The 25,897-nt window shown below is 45.9% G+C and overlaps 1 protein-coding gene across 1 annotated transcript; it reads left to right on the forward strand.

Annotated features, from left to right (window-relative positions):
• Positions 1-21,589: 21,589 nt before the first annotated feature.
• LOC137411838 (thrombomodulin) lies at positions 21,590-24,558 on the forward strand. Its single transcript, XM_068097121.2, has one exon. The coding sequence runs from the start codon at positions 21,715-21,717 to the stop codon at positions 23,374-23,376; it is 1,662 nt and encodes a 553-aa protein (XP_067953222.1). The 5' UTR covers positions 21,590-21,714; the 3' UTR covers positions 23,377-24,558.
• The last annotated feature ends 1,339 nt before the right edge of the window (positions 24,559-25,897 follow it).

Below are 25,897 nucleotides of genomic sequence, written 5' to 3' on the forward strand. Positions count from 1 at the left end.
CTGGTTTCATGTGAAGGTTTATATGGTTTCATGTGAAGGTTTATATGGTTTCATGTGAAGGTTTAACTGGTTTCATGTGAAGGTTTATATGGTTTCATGTGAAGGTTTATATCGTTTCATGTGAAGGTTTAACTGGTTTCATGTGAAGGTTTATATGGTTGCATGTAATGGTTTATATGGTTTCATGTGAAGGTTTATATGGTTTCATGTGAAGGTTTATATGGTTTCATGTGAAGGTTTAACTGGTTTCATGTGAAGGTTTATATGGTTTCATGTGAAGGTTTATATCGTTTCATGTGAAGGTTTAACTGGTTTCATGTGAAGGTTTATATGGTTGCATGTAATGGTTTATATGGTTTCATGTGAAGGTTTAACTGGTTTCATGTGAAGGTTTAACTGGTTTCATGTGAAGGTTTATATGGTTTCATGTGAAGGTTTATATGGTTTCATGTGAAGGTTTAACTGGTTTCATGTGAAGGTTTATATGGTTTCATGTGAAGGTTTATATCGTTTCATGTGAAGGTTTAACTGGTTTCATGTGAAGGTTTATATGGTTGCATGTAATGGTTTATATGGTTTCATGTGAAGATCGTCTTTTATTGCGCGACGTAATGATGAATACGAAAACTCAACTCTGCAGAACGTTTCTGTAATAATGTTTTCGGAAATCTGAGAACGGATATTTTAATATTTTGAACTCCCAAATCACGAATTTTTGGTCATTCGCTGTGCTTGCTGTCGAGTACACTTCCAGTCTGTAATTCCTTTTTTACAAAGATGAAGATTTCATTTTGACGGTGCTGGCTTTCCAAAACGCTCCTTGAAGTATTCGTGCACCTCTTTCATCATCTTCATTGTGTTTCTCCCCTCGTGGTACCACATAACTGCTACCAGTCTCTCTTCCACTGTAAATGGACTGGTGTCTGCCATCTTGGTTTAATGTATGATTTGTATTATCTGAAAAAACATTGGATTGTGTGCCATTGTGTAGGTAGGTCATTGTGTTCCGGCATCCTGTCCACATTCCAGCCCCATGTATAACCTGGAAGGCAGTGGCAGACCACCCAATGTAAGTGTAATCCTTGCCATGAGAATGTTTTGGCAGCACCTATGGCTTGGAAAGGTATGTATTCCTAACACTACAAGGTGAGGACTTTCTCTCAGCCGTTAAATGCCAAACTGAAGGCAATAAAAAGGCTGAAAGATTGTATTTAAATCTTTAACCATGAAAACGGATTTCCGGTTATCGTGCTGTTAACTCCAGAGGGTATTATGGAAACAAAGGCGGATTTCCGGTTCGTTATCGTGTTTACATGAGACACACGAGCCAACATGGTGCTCCAGGTCACGCACAAGGGACTTTGACGCTAGAAGAGTCCATTTGGACCATTGTGCCTGTGCTTTATTAACACCACATTTGTTACTTACAGTCTACAGGTGTCAGTCTATGATCGAGGTACTACTTTATTTAAATTGAATTTCATTTGTTAAACAATTTAGAACACGAATCGAAACACGAATCGGAACACGAACCTGCAGTTTTAGCTCTGAATTTGTCAAAATGTCCAGAATCTCATCCCGAACACGCATGCACATAGAGGAGTAAGGTCGTTTTTTGAGTCGATCTGCTCGTCTGGCAGTAAAAACAAAATTGAAAAAAAATCCAAACAGGAAACAATGTTTTGAGGACGTCATAAAGGACACAAACAACAGGCACGAATAACTAATGTAAGGTGTTAAATAAGGTGGTGTAATAGAAGCTGCATCAACAGCAGTAAACTTCCCCAAAAAAATTTTTACATTTAAAATCTTTAGTTTATTTCATTTGAATTATACACTGGAGCACTGAAGAACACATTGCCTTTTGGCACTTTCAGAACTTCCATTTAGCAGTACTTGGACAAAATATTGGGAATTCTGTTCTGTGACTGATAAAGCAATCAGGAGATTTTTTTTATCTTAGCCAACCGGAACATTGAGGACCAGTTCACTGGTAATTCCCTGTTTGTCGTTGAAGGCGGCAAAAAGGGTTGGCGTCAGGAAGGGCATCCGGCCGTAAAACATTGCTTCAAAAAGGGGACCGAAAAACAACAACAACCACGGTTCCCGAAAAAGGCCAACCCCCGCTTGCGGTGAAAAAATGGCCTCTAAAGGTGTTTTTTTTTTTTTTTAGCCAACCGGAACATTCATTACATGTGTGGGATGTGGCTCCATCTTGTTGAGACCAAAGATTTTCATTATTTCTTTACCCTGTTCCATAGGTAAGTCTTTAGCATGTGAGACGAACACGAACACGCCGTCTTGAACAGCCCTTATTCATGTTTTGTAATGAGCTAGTATCTTTAATCTTTCACAACGATACCTTCATTGTTTTGTAAGCAGGTACACAAGGTATTCGGAGTGTTCTCTGAAACTCTCTCTTCACCACTCTTGTCTGACTGAAATTCTCAACTGAAATTCTCTCTTCATGCACTCTCTTCATGGACTTTGTTTCAATGCCCATGTCAGAAATATAGACGTGACTTTATTTGTTCGATGTTAAATTCCTCCTTACTCGATGGGCTCGATGTTAAATTTCTCCTTACTTTTAATTGCTGTAACAAAAAACAAAAACTTTGCGTCACATGCCTTTCAAGGAAATTTTAAATTTATTCAGAACCACATTACGAAGAACGTAACCTCCGTCTACCTTTGATGACGGAGGTAAAAGTGTCGGCATGATCAAATGTTGTCACACATACACTTGCAGACCAAACACGCATACACATACAGGAGTAACATAATTTTTGAGTCTGTCTACTTGTCTTGTAGTAAAACAAAATTGAAAAACATTAATTTATACAGTCGTGGCCAAAAATATTGGCACCCTTCCACTTTTTTCAAAGAACTCACAATTTTCTCTAAAAATAAGTTGAAATTGACAAAAGTATTTGGTCTCCACAATTCTTTATTTCACTGTTAATATTACAGAACCTTTGTTTTTGATTCAGAACTTAAATTATCCTTTTAAATCAGAAAATAAAAAGCAATGGCATTGACAAAATTATTCACACCCTCGACTTAATATTTGGTAGCACACAAAGAACTTTGGACAAAAATAATGCAGTCAAGCGCTTCCTATAGCCATGAATGAGCTTCCTACACCTTTCTACTGGCAGTTTGGCCCACTCTTCATGTGAAAACTGCTGCAGTTCTCCCAGATTTGAAAAGTGCCTTCTCCTAACTGCTGTTTTCAGATCTCCCCACAGGTGTTCAATGGTATTTACATCTGGACTCATTGCTGGCCACTTCAGAACAGTCCAGCGTTTTGTAGTGAACCATTCCTGGGTGCTTTTTGAAGTGTGTTTGAGGTCATTGTCCTGATGCAAGACCCATGACCTTCGACGGAGACCCAGCTTTCTGACACTGGGTTGAACATTGCTCTCCAAAATCCCGAGGTAATCTCCTGATTTCATGATGCCATGCACACATTAAAGACACCCAGTGCCAGAGGCAGCACAGCAAACCCAAAACATCACTGAACCCCCTCCATGTTTGACTGTAGGGAAGGTGTTCTTTTCTTTGAAGACTTCATTTTGTTTTCTGTAAACATAGAGATGATGTGCTTCACTAAAAAGCTCTAATTTAGTCTCATCTGTCCACAGAAGAGTATTGGCTTGTTCAGGTGTGTTTCGGCAAACTCCAGTCGGGCTTTCTTATGTCTCTCTCTCAGCAGTGGGATTCTCCTGGGTCTCCTACCATAGAACCCCCTTTCATTAAGTTGGTGATGGATGGTGTGAGTTGAAACTGTCGTACCTTGTGTCTGAAGGTCAGCTTGAATCTGTTTGGCACTTGATCGATATGCTTTCTCCACCATTCGAACAATCCTTCGCTGCAATGTTCGATCAAGTTTTCTCTTGCGGCCACGTCCAGGGAGGTTTGCTACAGTACCATGGGGTTAAACCTCCTGATAACATTGCGTACATTGGACGTAGGAGCATCAAGGTCTTTGGAGATGGACTTGTAGTCTTGAGATTGTCCATGCTTGGCTACAATCGTGTGTCTGACCTCCTCAGACAATTCTCTGGTTTCTTTCTTTTCTCCATGCTCATTGCGGTACACACAGTTACACAAAACAGCAGAATGACTCCTTTTCTCTATTCAAACTGGTTGAATTGGTCATTTTTATATTGCAGGCACCTGTAACTCACCACAGGTGAGTTCAATTCCAAAGTAAAGGAGAATCACCTGCTTGAAATCTAATTATTTCTAACAACTTCTGAAAGGTACCAATAATATTGTCTGGGCCATTTTAGGATTTCTGTGTGGAATAGCTAAGATTTATTAATTATTTCAGCTTTTTTGGTTTAGTTCCACTGCAAACCAAAGAAATACTTATGTGCATACCAAAACATTTTTTAATTTCAACAATTTTCTGGAGGAAATGGTGCATTATTTTTAAAAAACTGCAAGGGTGCCAATATTTTTGGCCACGACTGCATATATATATATATATATATATATATATATATATATATATATATATATATATATATATATATATATATATATACACTAGCGAGGTACCCATGCTACACACAGGTGGGTAGCCGGAAGCAAACAAGCAATACAGAAACGTTGAATGCTAAACCATGGAACCAATAAATTCCACATTCCTGTGCCACCTTCAGACGCACGTCAGACATGGACAGCAGGTTCGTGAAAGGCTGAGGTAAAAAAAAATGGTGAATGGGAAACCATGAACCAATAAATTCCACATTCCTGTGCCACCTGTTGTCAAACATCAATTATGGACAGCAGGTTTATGAAGGACTTGCACGAAAATGGTTCTATATCCAGTCAATGGCGAATCTGCTTATGGCGAATCCGTGAATGGCACGGTTAGAAAGTAGAAACCCTCACGTAATTTCCTCGTTCATTTGAACTCAATATCTCTATTTTCATTCCAAACAGCATAACTCCAATCACTATTTAAATGGCATTAATATATAAAATAAACCTTTACCAACATTCGTGACATAAACAAATATTTAAATCCGTGCAGACATTACATCTGGATATGGAGCAGTTCCGTATGGTTGGAAATTCAAAATCATTATTGCATTCACTCAATTCCAAACAGCATCATTCCAATCATACATTGATACTTTAACAAAATACTGTGTTAAATGACAATTGTATTGAGATATTATCAAACTTGTTCATTACTGTCATATATTCACTTCTGGATTGGGGGGCAGGTTCGTATCAAGTAAATTTCAAAATCATAATTTTATTGAGGAATTTATGAAACCTCCTACCTTCCTTACGACATCTGTTGGGGCCCCAAGACGTTCCACAGAAGGTTTGTCAGGGCTAGCTCCAAAACTGAGGGAGTAGTTTGGGGACGGATGGACAGACAGACACTCCCATTTTATTATATATATATATATATATATATAAATCATCTGTGAAGCATGGTGGAGGTAGCGTCATGGCTTGGGCTTGCATGGCTGCCTCTGGAACGGTCTCAACCCCCCCAAATCAAAACAACAACTGAAAATAGTAAAGACTTGACAAAGCATCTCAAAGGAAGATACCAAGAATTTGGTGATGTCGACGGGTGACGGACTCGATGCAAGAGAAAAAAAAAAATGAATGAATGATCGTTTTAAGGCCATTTTCCCCGCTAGAGCAGGGGTTAGCCTTGCGGGCCCCATGACAATCATGGTTCCCTGTTTGAGGCAATGTTTTTATGGCCGGATGCCCTTCCTGACGCCACGATGCAAGAGAAAGGCAACCAAATACTATATATTATACTACTTGAATTCATTTTAAGTTAATCTGTTCTAACACTTATGCTTAACTAAAATTGGGGTGGGGGGGGGGGGGGGGTGCTGAACATAAAAGTGCTATTGCTCTACAATGGTAAAACATATACAGTCATGTGAAAAAGTAAGTACACCCCATGTAAAGTTTTGACTTTTTCAACATATTTCAACATACAGCTATTTGATCTTCATTTCAACAATATTGACAGATAAAGGTGATATAATATAACAAATATCATGAAGCATTTACATTTTGTAGTCCATTGTATAATTTAAATAAACATAAATGCAAATTTCGCATGTGGAAAAAGTAAGTACACCCTTGGCTCTAATAGGTGGTATTGTCCCCTTTGGCAGAAACAACCACGAGTAGGCGTTTCTTATAACTATCTACCAGTCTCTGACATCGACTGGGAGAAATTTTTGCCCACTCCTCCATGCAGAATTCTTTCAGCTGTGCGATGTTTGAGGGGTTTCTTGCATGCACAGCTCGTTTCAAATCCCCCCACAACATCTCGATGGGATTTAGATCCGGGCTTTGACTTGGCCATTCCAGAACGCTCCATTTCTTTCTTTTCAGACATTCCTTGGTGGATTTACTGGTATGTTTATAGTCATTGTCATGTTGCAAGGTCCACCTTCGGTTGAGCTTCAACTCTCCGACAGGGCCTCACATTATCCCCAAACACCCTCTGGTACAATGAAGGATTCATAGTGGATTCTATGATGGTGAGCTGCCCAGGCCCTGATGCAGCAAAGCTGCCCCAAACCATAATATTTCCACCACCAAGCTTTACAGTTGGTATCAGGTCCTTGTGGTCAAATGCTGTCTTTGGGTTTCGCCAAACATGTCTTCTGGTACTGTGGCCAAATAGCTCTACCTTTGACTCATCTGTCCAGAGCACATTGTTCCAAAAGTGCTAGTCTTTGCCTAGGTGTTCATTGGTAAACTTTAGTTTTGCCCTGATGTTCTTTCTGGACAGCAAAGGTTTCCTCCTGGCACACCTCCCATGTAGATCAAATTTGTGCAGCCTCTTTCTAATGGTAGACTCCTTCACTTTGACATCAACAGTGGCAAGAGCTACCTGTCGGTCCCATGATGACATTCTGGGGTTCTTCGAGACTTCTTTCAGCATCTTGCGGTCTGTTCTCGGGCTGAACTTGCTGGGGCGCGCTGGCCTGAACAAGTTGGCAGTTGTTTGGAATCTTCTCCACTTGTAGATGATCTTCCGGACAGTCGAATGATTGATTTCAAATTGTTTGGAGATATTTTTAAATCCCTTCCCAGACTTGTAGGCATTTATAACCTTCTTTCTGAAGGCCTCAGAGAGCTCTTTTGATCTAGGCATTGTGACGCCACACACTTCAACAACAAAGAGCAAACCAAACTAAATGTCTGAGGTTTAAATAAGACAGGTTCCTCCAAGATCCTCTCTACTGATGTTCTAATCATTTGCACCTGAGCTAGTGCACCTGGTTCTAATTTTAGGTATTTGAAGTAGTGATAAATGTAGGGGTGTACTTACTTTTTCCACATGCAAAAGTTGCATTTATGTTTATTTAAATTATACAATAGACTACAAAATGTAAATGTTTCATGATATTTGTTATATTATATCACCTTTATCTATCAATATTGTTGAAATGAAGATCAAATAGCTGTATGTTGAAATATGTTGAAAAAGTCAAAACTTTACATGGGGTGTACTTACTTTTTCACGTGACTGTATGCATAGAAATGACGAGAAATATACACTGACCTTCTGTACTCTTGCCTTATATTTATCTTTTGATCTCCAAATTTATTGACTATATGTGACTGGCTCTGGCAAACGCAGACACTTGGGGGCATATCTCTTAGCGAGAAAAAGCCGGAGAACGTCAAAATATGACCACAGGGACCAAATTGAGATTTTCATTTGGATAGAAAGAGTAACTACTCGAGATTATTATGCACCAAAACATTTTTCCAAGAAACAACAGAAAAGTTGTGAAATTCGACGAAGAATCTAAAATGTCATTCTCAAAATGTGCTCAGAAAGTTACGATTTCTCGGTCAAAAAGACATGAAGATCGCGAAATTTCGATGTTTTACTACGAGCCATACATCGTAATTCGAAGGAGATCCCTGACATACATGTTTGGTATGAATGAAAAGCTCTACGTGTGCACATTATTTGTGCGTGTGAACTGTATTATGAACTTTGAACCTAATTATCTTCATTGTTTTACACGAAAATATAATTGTCATTAAAATACCAAAACTTCGTTAATTTTCATCCAATTAACATAATGTATATTTCAAATGAAAGAGATAAGCATGGGGAATCAGATGTTATCAAAACCTCAATTTTGATTTTTGCCCCCAAGTGTCTGCTTTTGCCAGAGCCAGCTAGTCACATACAGCAATAATAAATTTGACTACACTGTTCCGATACTTATGAAGGAATTATATCAAGAAGAAATATATATATATATACAGTGCATTCAGAAAGTATTCAGACCCCTTCACTTTTTTCACATTTAGTTATGTTGCAGCCTTCTGCTGAAATCGTTTAAATTCATTTTTTCCCTCATCAATCTACACTCAATACCCCATAATGACAAAGAGAAAACAGGATTTTAGAAAGTTTTGCAAATTTATTGAAAATAAAAAACTGAAGTATCACATTGACATAAGTATTCATACCCTTTGCTATGACACTTGAAATTGAGCTCAGGTGCCTCCCATTTCTCTTGATCATCTTTGAGATGTTTCTACACCTTGATTGGAGTCCACCTGTGGTAAATTCAATTGATTGGACATTATTTGGAAAGGCACACACCTGTCTATATAAGGTCTCACAGCTGACAATGCATATCAGAGCAAAAACCAAGCCATGAGGTCGAAGGAACTGCCTGCAGAGCTCAGAGACAGGATTGTGTCGAGGCACAGATCTGGGGAAGCCTACAAAATGATCTCTGCTCCATTGAAGGTTCCCAAGAGCACAGTGGCCTCCATAATTCTTAAATGGAAGAAGTTTGGAACAACCAGGACTCTTCCTAGAGCTGGCCGCCCGGCTAAACTGAGCAATCGGGGGGGGGGGGGGGGGGAAGGGCCTTGGTATTAGAGGTGACCAAGAACCCGATGGTCACTCTGGCTGAGCTCCAGAGATCCTGTGTGGAGATGGGAGAAACTTCCAGAAGGACAACCATCACTGCAACACTCCACCGATCTGGGCTTTATGGCAGAGTGGCCAGACGGAAGACTCTTCTCAGTGAAAAACACATGAAACCCGCTTGGAGTTTGCAAAAAAGCACCTAAAGGACTCTCAGACTGTGAGAAACAAGATTCTGTGGTCTGATGAAACCAAGATTGAACTGTTTGGCTTCCGTCTGGCCATGTTGGAGGAATAGGTACAGAGTAGGCAATTATTATTTTTATTGATGTTTGTACATATTTTATGTTTTTTTCTAAATACTTGTGGTTTGTCAAAGTTTAGCATATGTGGTATTATTACCTCTGCCACAGAAGGTGGGCAGAGGTTAAGTTTTCACCCCTGTCTGTTTGTCTGTCTGTGAACAGGATATCTCAAAAAGTTATGTACGGATTCGGTCGAAATTTGCTGGACAGGTTGTATGTGTGACGAGGACGAATCAAATTCGAATTTTGTGAACATCCGGATCCAGATATGCGAGTTTTTTTATTTAAAAAAATGATTCTTCACCATTGAGAGATGGGGCCAAAAATGATACACAGCACAGTCTTTCAATTTCAAAGAGTTGTGGACAGATTCGGACAAAACGTAGTGTACAGGTTGTGTCTTTGATGACAACAACTGACTTATTTATGTTTTACTGATGAACTGACTTTTGACTGATTTTATTTATTTATTACTGATGACTTATTTAAAAGGCTCCTTTCAATTTAAAATTTCCTCTTCAACTCATTCCATTTCAAAAAAATATTCAATCTCTTATGATTCCAAATCATTCCATGCTCTAAATTCTCATTCATTCCACCCCTCCTCCATCGTTCTTAAACGGATCGCTAACTTGAAAATCACAACAAACCCAATTTGTTATAAATGTTCATCTTTCATTAATCATCCACTTTCTAAACTCCCCCCTTGCCTCTCCCCTCCAAATCTCCCCCCTTGCCCCTCCCCTCCTAAACTCCCCCCTTGCCCCTCCCCTCCTAAACTCCCCCCTTGCCCCTCCCCTCCAAATCTCCCCCTTGCCCCTCCCCTCCAAATCTCCCCCCTTGCCCCTCCCCTCATAATCTCCCCCCTTGCCCCTCCCCTCCTAAACTCCCCCCTTGCCCCTCCCATTCAAAACTCTCCCCCAACCCCTCCCCTTCAAATCTCCCCCCCAACCATCCCTCCAAAATTCTCCCTCCTCCCACCTCCTTCTCAAAGCTGCCTCCTCCCCACTTCGTCTCCCTTCTATCTCATACCTCCACCTCCCCCAACCTTATACTTTCCTCTGCCCCCCCCTCAAACAACCCCTCACTGTGCCTCATCCCATCACCATCAAACCTTTCGTCCTCCTCATCCTTCCCTTTCTTGTAACTCTTCTGTAATCTCTGACACACTATCAACTGCTCTTCCTACCTCCCCCTCTCACCCTTCATCTGACCCTACCCCTCCCCCCCTGTCCTGCACCCGATGCTCCCCCTCTCTCCTCATTAACGGTATGGACCTCAAACATCCGGGGCCTTCGCTCAAACCTGATTGATCTCTCCATTCAGGTTGCTTCTGACAATCCAGACTTGATCTGCTTAACAGAAACTTTCCTCCTTCAAGATGTCTCTGATTCCTTAATATCTCTTCCTGGTTACTCCCTCCTCCGGTACGATAGACCTGAGCCTCGTCCTGGTGGTGGGGTGGCTATCTTTATCAAAAACTCTATTCCTCGCTCTCCCTGCACTGCCCTCTCTCCACCCCACCCCCAGGAGTACCTCTGGCTATGGCTTCCTCTCCGCTCCCACCTTTTGTTCATATGTGTTCTGTACAGTCCTCCGAACAGAGATGACTCCATTTACATTTCGCTGTCGGACAACATGGACCAACGTCTATCAACTCATACAAACTCTCTCTTCCTCATATGTGGCGACTTCAACTGTCATCATGCCAGCTGGCTGGGTGTGGGTTCCTCTCTCACCAGCCATGGCACCTCAGCAAAGGACTTCTGCGACTCATTGGGACTGACACAATCTGTCAATTTCCCGACCTGGATCTCAGTCAATGGAGTATCTTCTCTTCTGGACTTGGTTATGGCTAACTTCCCTGCAAATGTCTGCTGATCTTCTTCTGCTCCAATCGGTTCTTCTGATCATGTGCTTGTTAAAGTGGACATCTCTCTGGCCATTCTCAGAGAGCCTCCTCAGCGCCGACGAGTCTGGCATCTCACTCAGGCCGACTGGCACGGTCTGCAAGCAGCCATCAATCATCTGGACTGGTCTCCCATCTCTACTGCCTCTGACATCAATTCTTCCTGGGAATTATTCCAAAGCAAACTGCTCTCTCTCATGCACAGATTTATCCCATCTTGTCTTCCTTACCCTTCCTCCCGTCCATGGTACACTGAATCTTTTGGTGAGGCATTTGCCCTGAAACAACTTGCCTTTGCCTCTTGAAAGGCAAATCCAAATGAAGGCAATCTCAGTTCCTTCCACCAAGCTCGAAACAAGTGTGTGTCTACAATCAGGAGTGCCAGCAAGCACTATCTCTCCACACTCAAGATTGAACTCTCAAACCTGTCTCCTTCCTCCAAATCCTGGTGGCGTCTGGTCAAATCCGTTTCTGGTGTTTGTTCCCCCTCCATCCCCTCCCTTACCTCAAATGGCTACACAGTTGACACCGCACGTGACAAAGCCGAATGCCTCAACTCTGTGTTTGCCTCAAAATCTTGTGTCCCAAACCCATCTCTCTCTGTTCCCACCTTTCCCAGTCGAACCCAACTGCTCCTGGACTCTGTGTCCTTCTCTCCTGACAAGGTGGAGAAGTTATTATCAAACCTCGACTCTGATTCTGCAACTGGACCAGACGGCATCAGCCCATGGGTCCTAAAATCCTGCTCTGCCGCTCTATCTCACCCTCTCTCTGTTCTTTTCACCCTCTCTTTTGCTCAAGGTCATCTGCCAGCATCTTGGAAATCAGCAAACATTACCGCTTTACACAAAAAAGGTGCAAAAACAGATCCTTGCAACTACAGACCAATCAGCCTGCTTCCAATTATCAGCAAAGTCATGGAATCCATCATTGCTTCGGATATCAAATCACTCCTCTTCTCCAATGGCTTGATCTCTGATCATCAATTTGGATTCAGACCAGGTCATTCTACTCTGGACATGTTGCTTCTGCTGTCTCAACAATGGATGGAGGTCCTCAATGCCAAACAGGATATCAGAGCTGTCTCACTTGACATATCACGTGCCTTCGATACGGTCTGGCACCCAGCTCTGCTCACCAAACTCTCCTCCTATGGTATCCATGGAAATCTCCACTCATGGCTTGCGGACTTCCTCTCTGGTCGTAGGCAACGTGTGGCCCTGAATGGATTTCTCTCATCTCCCCTGCCTGTTCTGGCTGGAGTTCCCCAAGGTAGTGTTATGGGCCCTGTGCTATTTCTGGTCTTCATCAATGATCTCTCCGACTCTCTGGAAAATCCTCTCTATCTCCTTGCTGATGACTCCACTATCTACCGCTCCATTCCTCATCCCTCAGATCGGCAGTCTGCAGCCTCCTCACTCTCTGCAGACCTGGACAAAATCACAGACTGGTCAAACAAGTGGAACATGTCTTTCAATTCTGACAAATCTCACACTCTTATAATGTCTCTCCGAAAGGACTGACTGGAAAACCCTCCCATCTACTTTCTCAACAATCCCCTCCAAGAAGTTCTGTCGCTCAAGCTTTTGGGTCTCACTATCTGCCATGATCTTTCTTGGGAAAACCACATTTCCAAGCTGGCCTCCAAAGCCAGTCGCCGACTGGGCATCCTCCGTCGTGCGAAGTCCTTCCTTGGCACACCTGAGCTCCTCACCACATACAAGGCTTTCATCCACAGCTCAATGGAATACTGTTCCCCCCTCTGGGCTGGTGCTCCTGCCTCACACCTAGCCCGGCTTCACGCTGTTGAGGCCAAAGCTTTCAGAATCATTGGAATCTCCTGCGATGAAGTTAACTTCGGAGGCCTTTCACTCATTCACCGCAGGCAGGTTGGTGGTCTTTCTGTCTCTACCGACTCCACTCCGGCCTTGCTCCCCCAGCTCTCTCTGTGCTCTGTCCCCCCAATATTCCTTCAGGTCGCACAAGATCTGCCTGAAACCCTCTTATGGTTAAACTGCCAAAATCTAGGCTCTCTGGTCACCTTCACTCTTTCATTCCCCTTTTCTCCCGCCTCCGGAACAAACTCCCCCACTCTCTTCAATCCCACTCCTCCCTCCAGGTCGTTAAAGCAGCTGTTCACCACCATCTCTTATCTTCCCCCATCCAAAACCTTGATCTTTTCTACCCCCGCTAATTCACCCCAGAGTCCTTGCAGTGTTCATATTGTTGCGGATATGGGATTTGCATCCATCCATATCCGCTTGTAAATATTCCCCTATTTCCTCAATACTTCCCAACTATCCCCAATCCCCCATTCCCTAGTCCCATTTTCTGTAAACAACACTCTGTAGACCCGACCTCCCCCTATTTCCCCCATTAAATGTCGTGCCCATGTTCACCGCATCTCATGTAAGACAACTATAGGACATCTTGCTAGTTATTCTTAGTCTATGTCAGTTAAGGACTCGTTTCCATTAATTCTGACCCTTCGTTGCACCAGAATGTGATTGTATGGCACCGTTAGGAAGTTTAGGACCTCCCAATACCTCCCCGCAGCTCTTCCTCACGGTTCAGCAACAACAACAACAGCAACGGCGGCGGCGTGCACAGGGAGTGCGCGTCCTCACTCCGGCTTGGTTGGTAGGGGGTGTTGGGAGGGCATGAGGCCTTCCCAGCGAGCCGCCATCGAACATGTGCTCGACGGGGTTACCAAATAGGGGCTCCCTGCCAGCTCCTTGTCAAGGGCGGAGCCCGGTAACCCCCGCACCCAATGGGAGCGGCGGACCGGTCCCATCTGGGGCGGAGCCAACCAGCCGAGGGCGTGTCACTCCCCGCTGAGCATGCGCAGGAAGAGGGAGGTGACGTCAGATGCGCGCTGAGCTTGGAGAAAGAAAGACGCCACCTCCGAGCGCTGTGAGGCCTCCCTGCATCTCTTGGACCGTGCTTGATCCTGTCCCCGAGCCAAGGTGCACCTTGTGCTATCGAACTACCTGTCCTTCCCTGCCATCAATCCCTGTGTAAGTCAGCCTTGTTCCGTTTGTCTGTGGTCTGTCTGGGTTAAGATAAGACTGTAATTAAGTGCCTATCTCTTCTGTGCCTTTACTTCACTACCTTGTAATCTACCCCTTTTCTCCACCACTGTAATTATATCCTCCTCCGGAGGTCTTGAGAACTGTACCCCTTGCGTCGTTTCATCTATCCCAGTCGTTGTGTCCTTTCCATCATTGATTTAGCGTAGCGCGATTTGACCAACGTTCGGGTGGAATCGGGTGAGTCGGGGTCTAGTCGGGGAATAACTGTTAGGTCGCGATAATACACCACCGTTCGGTCGAAATAACATCTAACCGTGATCCGTAACAATTGGTGTCGAGGAGTGAGATTCGAGGCCCGAAACAAATTTTTTTAAAAACATCCAGGAAAAAATTTGGTCAAAATTATAAAGACACCGAAATTTGATTTTGTTTTACAAAAAACCCGAATTTTGAAAGTCGCGCTGTGGCAGATCAAGACGGCTGGGTTCCGGTAGAGGAGAGTGAGGCAGGGTCGATCCAGGACCAAATTGAGGGACATGAGGAGAGCGAAGCAGTGAGGGCGGCAGGTTCGCAAGATGGCGCTCTCGCGCACGAGGTTGCGGGCGTGCAAAATGGCGCCTCGCACATGGCTACGGCGCCGCACCCGCTGCACAAGTGGGAGGGATGGCCCAAATGCAGGCCCTCATGGAGCAATTTATGGTACAAATGTAGGCGTCCCTCAACCTGCAGAAGGACGAGATGAGGGCTAATAGTCAGCAATTGGGGAACCAGATGGATGCTCAGAGTGAGCAATTAAGAGACGGGTTAAACAATATGGGAAATAAATTTGAGGGATTAGACAATGGGATAGAAGGGATGAAACATGGGTTAACGGGGGTGGAAAATAGAATGGCTGCCCAGGAGAATCAGATAGAGGGAGTGAAAAATGGGTTAGAGGGGTTAGAAAACAGTATGGAAGGCAAATTGAGGGACATGAGGGACCAAGCGGAAAGGGAAGTTATAAAAATGGGGCAGCAGATAGAGGGGGTCAGAATGGGGGTAGAAACTAAATTGGATGCTCACAGGGAGGAAATGGAGCAGATGAGGGTGGCATCTGGGCAGGAGATGCAAGTGATGGGAGAGGAGATCAGAAGAGGTGTGAGTGAGGAGGTCGGAGGAGTGCGCGAGGAGGTGAGGCACTGTAAGGAGCGCATGGCGAAGGAGGTGAGAAAGGGGACTGTAAAATTGCAAGGTGGTATAGAGGAGTTGACGCTGGGAGTAGAACAACTGACAGTGGGACAAAAGGAGTTGGGGGCCAGGTAAAGAAGAACACAGCGGTAATAGAGGGTTTAAAATCGACACAGAAGGAGATGAAAAAGGACGTAGGGGTAATTAAAAAAGAGTGTCAGACGGTACATGAGGACCTGACGAGGAAAATGAACAAGGTGGTAGAGGTGATGGAGGTTAAAGAGCGGGAGGTGCGGGAGCACATAGAAAAAAATAAGGTGGAGTTAGAGGAAGAACTTAAGGGGGCGCACGAGGAGATGAAGGAGGAGAAGCGAAGAGAAAGAGGACCCGGTGTAAGTGGTGACCAATATGGTCGTGCGTATGATGCGCCAGGTGATTTAATAAGCTTGGGGGTCGAGATGGACCCGGATGTTCATGAGAGGCCAAGAGTGAGGTGTATGGCTGGTCCGGAGGGTATGGAACGAGGGTGCGAGCGAGAGGGTCTGGTGATGGGAGAGGTGCGAGGTGTGAGTGAGCAAGGTTGTGGTGGTATGGAATGGGTAGCGGGTTGCGGAAGTGTGACCCATGCATCGACACCAACAGGGGTAGTTTTTAGAGGGACAGGGGAGGCACGGGAGCCCCTTGGGGGTAATGTACTGTGGGGGCCCGGCCGGTTCGGCCCCGCGCTGACCCCGCAAGGGGCGACGCACGGGGTCCGGCAGGCGGGCAACGACTCGCATACGAGGTGGTCCCACAAGGTCCCACTTGCGCCGTATGACGGTGGGTAAGGGTGGCATCCCTGCCACCCTTCCCATGGTGGGGGGCAAAGGAGCACTAGATTATGGGGTGTATGGCAGTGAAAACTAGCCCGGGTGGGTTAGGATATTGTGTGTAGGGATCTAGAAGAGATTGACATTAGGTAACGTTAAGGTTTAGTTAGTGACTGATACCTGTAGTGGGGACGCAGGTAGATTAGTATGGATGATAATGACGAGGGAGCGCAATAGTTTAAAGGGACGACTGGGAAGCGCAAGTTTCAGAGGGGAGTAGTTAGATGAGATGATGCTGTGTGAGAACTGGACAGGTGTGTGGAGCAGTGTATGAGTAGTGAGTGTTGTGGATCAGCGCGAATGCGCTTGGGGGAGAGAAGGGTGCAGGCGGCACCAAGTATGAGAGCACAGGTGTGCAAGCACAGGTGTGTGGAATATACGGAGCGGAGAATGAGTGGTGTGGAGAGAGTTGGAGTAAGTGGTACGGAGTGGTGTGCATGGTGCGAAGGTGTGGATGGGGGAAGAGTGGACCCCTTTTCACGAGTACCCGGGGAGGGTAGTTTAAAGAATAGTTAGAAGGTATAGGTAAATTGTGGTTGGATATTGGCATTTGTGGTGCGGATGCAGAATGGTATTGTGGATGGGTGCATTGGTGTGGTGAAATTGGCTGGTCGTGTGGCCTGTTAGTATGAGTGTGAATTTGTTGGGCACTCCGCCACTGTTAGATGTCGGCCAGGTGAGGCCGCAGGTGGGCTCTGGGAGCCGTTAGTGTCAGTGGGTGCATGAGGATCCCGGGTGTGGATCGGGCAGCCCGTGCCAGAGAGGGCACTGAGGGGGTGAGAGTGCGAGAGGGCCTTCCCCAGTTAGTTAGGTTAGGGTGAGGAGCAGGTGAGCTCGGTAGGCAACAACAGTGGTGGAGGTGTGCAGGTGGGCGGACCAGCTAGGAGCGTCACACGACCCAGCCACCGAAATTGTGCGGGGGCACCGAGTGATGAATCGGGGGAGTGAGACCCCAACTTGAGAAGCACCACAGTTGGTCAATGGGAATTGGTTTTTAGAACCCATAGTGTAAGTGGGCCAATGGTTTGGCAGGAGAAAGACCCCGGGTAATGTAAAGTTGTTAAAGTCATTTAGGAAATAGTTAGGATTGATGAACCTGTCGCACCATACGCAGCCACTTACGTGAGGTGGTGATGATGACTCCACACCTGTGTTCCTTTGTTCTGTGTTGCAGGAAAGGAGAATTGCTGTGTGGATTTGTGAGACGCATCACGACGTGGATGAGACATTGGGGTGATTCCATCTCTCCCTCCTTAGGAGGGACTGATGATGAATTGGTGATGGCAAATTTTGATGTTGAGTTGGAGATGGCAAATTTTGATGAGAGTTGGAAATGGCAAATTTGATTGGTTAGGAGGGAGAGAAGACGAATTTGGTTCATGGGAGGGACGGGGAAGACAGTAGGGACGTTTGTTGATGTGTAAAGTAGATGTTTATGGGTAGTGTTGTGTTTTGTGGATACAGTAAGGGGTAAGGGAGGGGCAATGTAGGTTACCTGGTTGGGGGGGGGGGGGCGTACGGTAGGAACGTACCTGTCTCACCTGGTTCCCATGTGCCCCCAGTGTGCATTACCTTGAATTGCGTGCACTTTTGCGCCCTTACCACCTTACTCACTTGTCTTCTTTTGTCTCCCACCTCCGAGGATCTGGCTTTGGGGCAGAGAGAGAGGAGAGAGAGGTGCTGGCTCCGCAGTTGTGGGCCTGTACTTCCGCTGCTTGCTGCCTGGATCGATACACCATATGGACCGCAATTTTGTGGCCGCCCACAATGGACCGCAGTTCTTTTGCGGTCAAGCACCACCCGTGGATGGACCTCTGGGTCAACATGGCACCTATGCCATACAGGTGAACCACTTTTAGTTGGCCCCCTGACGGCCACAATTAAGAAATGGACGCGGTTGGCGCCTTTCTTTATTTCTAAAGAAGCCAGAAGGCCAAGTGCACTCCATGAAGGCAAGACCAGCGGCAGAACATCGGCCGGCTGCGACACCACCGGTGACCATGGACACTTGATTGTGCATTGTTATTGAACACTTTATTGGTGCACCGGATGGTGCTGACTGTGCATAATGGGGTGGTGCTTTTGGTGCTTGGACGGGGTGCTCTGCACATTATTAAAGGCCGTAGGGCCACAGGGCACTCGTGGGTTGGTGTATCGATGCTGGCATGCGTGCTCTCTCTCTCTATGCATAACATCTGCATGTGTTCCTCAAAGAACAGGTCCTGGATCGTAGTGTAAATATCAGTCTTGTATAAATGATGCTCCCTACCGGCTGTATGTTTAGTTTGAGGATGCTTTCCGCGATTCGGTTATCCTGTGGGTGTGTTTCTGTTAGGAGAAGGGTGCAACGTCGCAGGGGGACATATTTACTCATTTGTGAACATCTGTAAAACTGTCGCACTCAGGGTTGAGTTAATAGTAGAGGGAACTACATCTGAGTGCCACACTAAAGTAGGTAAAAATTTATCGGGTCGGGACGCCCCGAGGTAGAGAAGGGTGCAATGTTGCGGATATGGGATTTGCATCCATCCATATCCGCTTGTAAATATTCCCCTATTTCCTCAATACTTCCCAACTATCCCCAATCCCCCATTCCCTAGTCCCATTTTCTGTAAACAACACTCTGTAGACCCGACCTCCCCCTATTTCCCCCATTAAATGTCGTGCCCAGGTTCACCGCATCTCATGTAAGACAACTATAGGACATCTTGCTAGTTATTCTTAGTCTATGTCAGTTAAGGACTCGTTTCCATTAATTCTGACCCTTCGTTGCACCAGAATGCGATTGTATGGCACCGTTAGGAAGTTTAGGACCTCCCAATACCTCCCCGCAGCTCTTCCTCATGGTTCAGCAACAACAACAACAGCAACGGCGGCGGCGTGCACAGGGAGTGCGCGTCCTCACTCCGGCTTGGTTGGTAGGGGGTGTTGGGAGGGCATGAGGCCTTCCCAGCGAGCCGCCATCGAACATGTGCTCGACGGGGTTACCAAATAGGGGCTCCCTGCCAGCTCCTCGTCAAGGGCGGAGCCCGGTAACCCCCGCACCCAATGGGAGCGGCGGACCGGTCCCATCTGGGGCGGAGCCAACCAGCCGAGGGCGTGTCACTCCCCGCTGAGCATGCGCAGGAAGAGGGAGGTGACGTCAGATGCGCGCTGAGCTTGGAGAAAGAAAGACGCCACCTCCGAGCGCTGTGAGGCCTCCCTGCATCTCTTGGACCGTGCTTGATCCTGTCCCCGAGCCAAGGTGCACCTTGTGCTATCGAACTACCTGTCCTTCCCTGCCATCAATCCCTGTGTAAGTCAGCCTTGTTCCGTTTGTCTGTGGTCTGTCTGGGTTAAGATAAGACTGTAATTAAGTGCCTATCTCTTCTGTGCCTTTACCTCACTACCTTGTAATCTACCCCTTTTCTCCACCACTGTAATTATATCCTCCTCCGGAGGTCTTGAGAACTGTACCCCTTGCGTCGTTTCATCTATCCCAGTCGTTGTGTCCTTTCCATCATTGATTTAGCGTAGCGCGATTTGGCCAACGTTCGGGTGGAATCGGGTGAGTCGGGGTCTAGTCGGGGAATAACTGTTAGGTCGCGGTAATACACCACCGCTCGGTCGAAATAACATCTAACCGCGATCCGTAACAATATGTTTTAATCCTCTCCCACCTCCCCCCAAGCCCTCCCGATGTCCCTGCTCTCAAATGTTGTGTTTGTGTCCTTCCCCCTCTCTCCCCATCTTGTCTGCCGCTCCTCTCCGCTTGGTCCCCCTTGTTTTTTGTGTTTTGTGTCGGTTTGACTTTTTGTGTGATTAATGTTAGCTCTTTCACGAGCCTCGAACTTGTATACAAAAAAGAAAAGAAGAAGAAAAAAGCCGATTAGAGTTAGACATAAACTGTTCAGCCTGGTTGAGGTATTTGCCTACCAAGTGCAGTTCAAGTTACCTCCGTCAGCAAAGGTGGACAGAGGTTATGTTTTCACCTTTGTCTGTCTGTCTGTCTGTCTGTTTGTCTGTCTGTGAACAGGATATCTCAAAAAGTTCTGGACGGATTCGGACGAAACATGGTTGACTGGTTGTGTGTGTGACGAGGACAAATTCTATTTTGGTGAAGATCCGAATACTAGAATTTAAATTTTCTTGTGATTCTTCACCATTGAGTGATAGGGCCAAAACGATATATAACATGATGTTTCAAAAAGTTGTGGACAGATCATGCCAAAACATGGTGGATGAGTTGGTTATGTGACAAGAACAGGTCGATTCCCGGTTTTGGTTCAGGTCCGAATCCAGATCCGACATATCAGTAGGATACAAAACGTGAACTGTTCCGCCTGGCGGAGGGATACGCTCGATACCGAATTTCATTCTAGTTGTCCATTTATTACATGTGTCCGTTCTCTGAACTCTCCCAACCTCATGATTGGTGAATTGTTGTTGCTAACCTGGTGAAAATATATCTTGAACATATCCTCGTCAGAGTTTTAATCTCATACTTTTGTTGCTATTAGTTCTGACGTTCAGACGGATAATCCAGGATTAATCCTCGGATTTTTGGGCAGATTAATCAGGAATCTTCATCCATAGGTTCAGACAGACTCAACGTTCGACTTCAGGACACATTTGGAATTCCCCATCATCACCGAAACTATCCCACGTTGCATGCATTAGGAAAATACACTCTTCACCTTTGGCCACGTGACAGGAGTGCTCCAACACGTGACGACACGTCACACACGTGAGCAGGTCGGGACATGCAAGCAGGTACTGCAGCATAAAATTTCCTCAAAGTTAATAAAGCAAAAGCAAAACATAAAAAAAGAAAATTTGGATTAAATCATTTTTTAAAACTCTATCAACCTGCTGCGACATATGGTGCGTCACAATGAACGTCACAATTGCACCTTAATTCGTGGACATATTGCGGATAAAAGCGGAGATTTTTTTTAAATTTTCTGCTCCTTAAATAATGAAATGTTTAAGAAACACGAACGAACGAAACTCTTCATTCACAAGTTGCGTATACAGTTCGCTAAATAATGTGTCACATTCTTCAACAAGCTGGCTGGTCTGGGTTCGAATCCCCACCCAACTATAAACTGCCATCCTGGTGTCTCACAGGCAGGGTGATTCATCAATGTGTGTGCCGTCCCCAACAAAATAGGCAATGGCAAACAACCCAGTGTACCTATTGACAAGAACCGACTTCAGCAGAGCCGAACCTGCCATCGGGCACAAAACCAAATAGAAATTTAAGATGCAGTAAGTGGGTGGGAGTAGTTGTGGGGCAATGTCGGTGCTTTTTGAACAGCACTACTCCCCCTGTATGGGAAGGACACCCAAACAGGACACACAAACACTTATAATGGGAGGGCTGAGAGCCAGAGAGCCATAAGTAGGATTTCCTTCGCTAGGGGCGTGGACATTCATTGTCCCTGTGGAGTGTGACCCTTGTATATGTAGGGCTACTGGCAGCGTGGTTCCCACGATTGAGATCTTGGCTTTTGCGAGTGGGTCTAGAGTTGGTGACAACGACATGATCATAACTCTTTTTCTCGGATTTGTCTACTTGGGACGATCCTCTGGTCATCCGGACATCATCGAGTCTCTCCGATGCAGCGAGTCCACGTGCTTTGGCGTCCGCTACGGCAACGACTCAAAGATCACCTTCCAAGAAGCTCGTAACTATTGCTCGTCGACGGGCGGACACCTGGCGAGCATCAGGAGCGAGGTGGAGGCGCACCTGGTCTCCCGACTCATCGAGGACGCGGGGATCCAGGCGAAGAAGGGGGTCGCCTTCTGGATCGGTCTTCGGAAACCCAGGGGACTATGCACGGTGACGCACAAGGCTTTGCGGGGGTACCACTGGACGAGTGGTGAAGGCGACACGCCGTACGCCAACTGGGTTGCGACTCCGGAACGTACCTGCACGAGGGTTACCTGCGTGAGCCTGGTGTACGCGCACACCGGCAAGACGCCGAAGTGGAAAGGTCGCAATTGCCGCACATCCCGGCTGGTCGGAACTCTGTGCGAGTACAAGTTCGAGGCAATGTGCGCCCCGATCGCCGTGGACCAAGGGTCAATGATACAGGTGCACTACGCGTCGGTGCTCCCCGTGCAGGGTGACGGTTCCCGTGCCCTGTTGCCCGGCACAGTCGCGAACGTGACCTGCCTAGACCTCCCTCGCCCACAGAGCGCCGAGATCTCGTGTTCCCAGGATGTTGAGAATGACCAGAAGGCTGACTGGTCGCACTCGGACCTACCGTGCCTTCAGAAGCGCTGCGAGCACGGTTACGAGCTCCACGGTGACGTCTGCCAGGACATGGACGAGTGCGACGAGGAGCCGTGCGAACACATCGGCTTCTGCTCCAACACGGCCGGCAGTTTCGTCTGTGAATGTCTCGACGGGTACACGGTGGTGAACACGACGGGCTGCGCGGATGTGGACGAGTGCCAGTTTGAGCCGTGCGACTACAGGTGTCTCAACACAGACGGTAGTTTCGAGTGCCTGTGCTCGGGCGGCTACAGACAGCACAAGAACGGTCTTGAGTGTGAGGACATAGACGAGTGCGAGCGAGGAGATCACAACTGCGCGCACCAGTGCATCAATATCGAGGGTAGTTACGAGTGCACCTGCGACGAGGGATACGTGCTCAGGGAAGACCAGCTGGCATGCGTGCTTATGCTCGACCCAGAGAACATCCAAGATCCCACTAAGAACGAGGATAACGATCGACAGATGTCCGATCCTTTGGTCCCAGGCGCCACGACCCGGTCAAGACCTTTGCGCTCGACATCTCCCGTTCTGCCCTCGTCGCCTCGTTTTCGTTCCGTTTCACCCTCTCCGTCCCGTGCGTCCGTGATATTCACGATGCCAACTGGTCCTCCGTCCATGGGAAATCACAACTCGATGGCGCTGCTGATCGCGGCGCTAGTTCTGGCCCCTCTGCTCGCCATCACGTTCGTCATCTGTGCCCTCGCGCTCTGCTGCACTCGCTCTTCCGCCAAGAAGGATGTGCGGGCCGATTGTCTGCACAATGGAAACAACTACCTTCTGACGAACTGTTCGCAAAGCGGCCCGACCAAAACAACCATCGAAGGAAGCGCGTCCACGCAGTGCTCTGGAAGCCCAACGGGGGGCACAACCCAAACGGGCTCTGAAGACCTTTACAATGCAGAGCGAGCTGGCTGTGCGTGATAACGGGCACCATCCAGGGAACTTTGCTGGTGTTTTCATCTCCACCGCTGTATACATAACATATTTGATTGTTCTTTTGTTTATACGAGTTTATCTTGCTTAAAGTAAGCTATCTGTTTATTTGGATCGGAATCCAAATTCACCCCCTCGATGATGTACGTCTACCGTAGAGCTGCATTGTGAAACATGGTGCCCTTTTGAAGGGAACATTTATTGGCCTGGTGCCCTGGATATAATATTTGTATTTTGACCGGTGATTATAAAGGAGCTCAGGCCATTGCGTGCAGGTGTCCGAAGGCTCAGGCCAAATCTCGCCCTGCCGGTGTATTGCTGAAAATCGTTTCTATGAAATTGTGAAAGGCTTCTGATCATCAGAATGAATCCTCAAAGCAATTCACTCCTTCTCTCTAATTTCTTCCCCAGCAACTGCTTGGACTCTCAACTCCTAAGGTTGGATCAAACATCCAAGCTAAGCTACGATTATGTTCTATAGCAAGGGCCTGATTGCTCCATTATTATCAAGTGTTACTTTCCCCACATCACAGACATTCCTAATCTATGCTGGTAGTCTAATACTACGTACTACTATGTATTTTTGTAAAACAACTCCAACTATTCCTCCTTGTGGGATCTACTAGGGAGGGTGGGTTTTAGGCCCAAGTCCTTCGCGTACCGGCTGGCCAGGCTTTAGTTTCGACTGAAGGTAGCAGGAAGTTGTACATTTTGTTCAGGATGCTGCCAACAACTCATCTACTCTTTACAAAAGCCGCTGTGGGATCTTTAACTTACACCAACCACCACCGACGGGTCCTCCAGCTTAACGTCCTCTGATGAAACACCCTGCACAGGAAACACGAGGATAACAGTTTATAGCTGGGTAGAGACTTGAATGCAGGATAGATGGCTACCTGTAATTTTCTGGTAGTCCTAATCTATACCGGCAGTGCATGTTTTGTAAAATTGCAGTTACAATAATTGCTGTGTGAACATTCTTTGGCAAACTGTTACTTTTGGAGAATACTGGTAGTTTCTGAAGTGGGTTTTCAAAAAATAGTTGAAGTTTACACGTAAAGTTTTTATATGATGCGTCTGTGCATGAGCTGTGTATATTGCACATGTACTGTATTACCAAAGGCACACCCTGTGTGTTCATTCAGAAAGGAATACATTGTATGATCTCTCGATGTGCGTTTGTGCAAACTTTCTGTGCATATGTCTTGTTCAACAAACTGCCCACCAGAATGTCATGACCAATACGGGACTTTCAAAGTGACGTAATCCACCCCAGAAAGCCTTAACCAGGGAGCACTTTTGATTAGGGCATGTATCCTATATCATACGTGCGAGATAAGAATTGTTACCTAAAATAGCTCGCAAAGCTTCAAAAATAAGCTGAAAATACTTGGAAGAGAACCTGAGAGAAAGATAATGTGCCTCTGCGCAACTAAACAGTTGGATAACTTTCTCAGTTCACACTAAAAGCTAACATATCATAGCTTTCCGTAGCACAAACTCTGGACGACGTAGGCCGGTGCAATCATAGATGGACACGGTCTAACGAAACCCCCGACAAATCGCTACCAGTGAATGGACTTTGAACCTTGTGGGAATGCTTCGTGTGATCATGGCAGGCTTGGTGATTTATTTAATGGACGTATGCAACACAATGGCTATCAACTCTTCAACAAAGGACATCCCCACGACGTGAAAATGCACAAAGCTTGTGCCAGCTATTATGTACGTGGGACCAAATGTATCAGGTATTCTTTCCTCAGGGAGACACTGTATCTGGTTTGGGTGCTTCTTAACAGCGATGGTAAGGTCATATCTGGGGCTTTTGAATGCACATTGTAAGTTTAAAATAAACTTTAAAAATGATGATATTTACTAGTGATCATGTTGAGAGGTTGGGGGAGGGGGAGGGGGGATGGAGGGGAGCTGTAAGTGCTGTTATAAATATAGTGTTTGTTTTGCAATGCCAAGATAATTCAGCCAATCACAGCTGTGATCTAATCATGTTGAGATAATGTCACGAGGAATAGATATCTGCAATGTGAAAGCTAAATGTTCAAAGGTTTTTGAAATATCACGTACACAATAGTACATGGACAGATGATCGGTCGGTTGGACGAAACTCGTATTAATGTCACCCACTTTCGACCTTGTCAGAGAGGCGGAGGACAAAAAGATGATTTGAATCACACATTTTGCACTAGCAACAGCAGGTTAAAAGTGCTTATTGCGAGCAGACGCGAGTCTCTGAGAACTCCACGTCCTCTTTTGCGCACTTGGCCCTGCTCTGGATGTACTAACCAATATGTAAAAGTCAAAAAACAAATAAAACAAGAAAAAGAGCAATTAGAGATTGCAAACCCTCGCCAGGATGTATTTTCAGTGGTTTTTAAGGCTTTTGTGTTAAAACAAATATGGCTGCCGAACCACGTGAGCGATGCCGTCATCATTTTTTTCTCCACTAATTTATTCCTCGATTATGCTCAAGAAATTTCATCTTGATCTGATG

This window comes from Myxine glutinosa, chromosome 11 (genome assembly GCF_964187855.1).
Source record: "Myxine glutinosa chromosome 11, kmMyxGlut1.1, whole genome shotgun sequence".
Taxonomy (NCBI): domain Eukaryota; kingdom Metazoa; phylum Chordata; class Myxini; order Myxiniformes; family Myxinidae; genus Myxine; species Myxine glutinosa.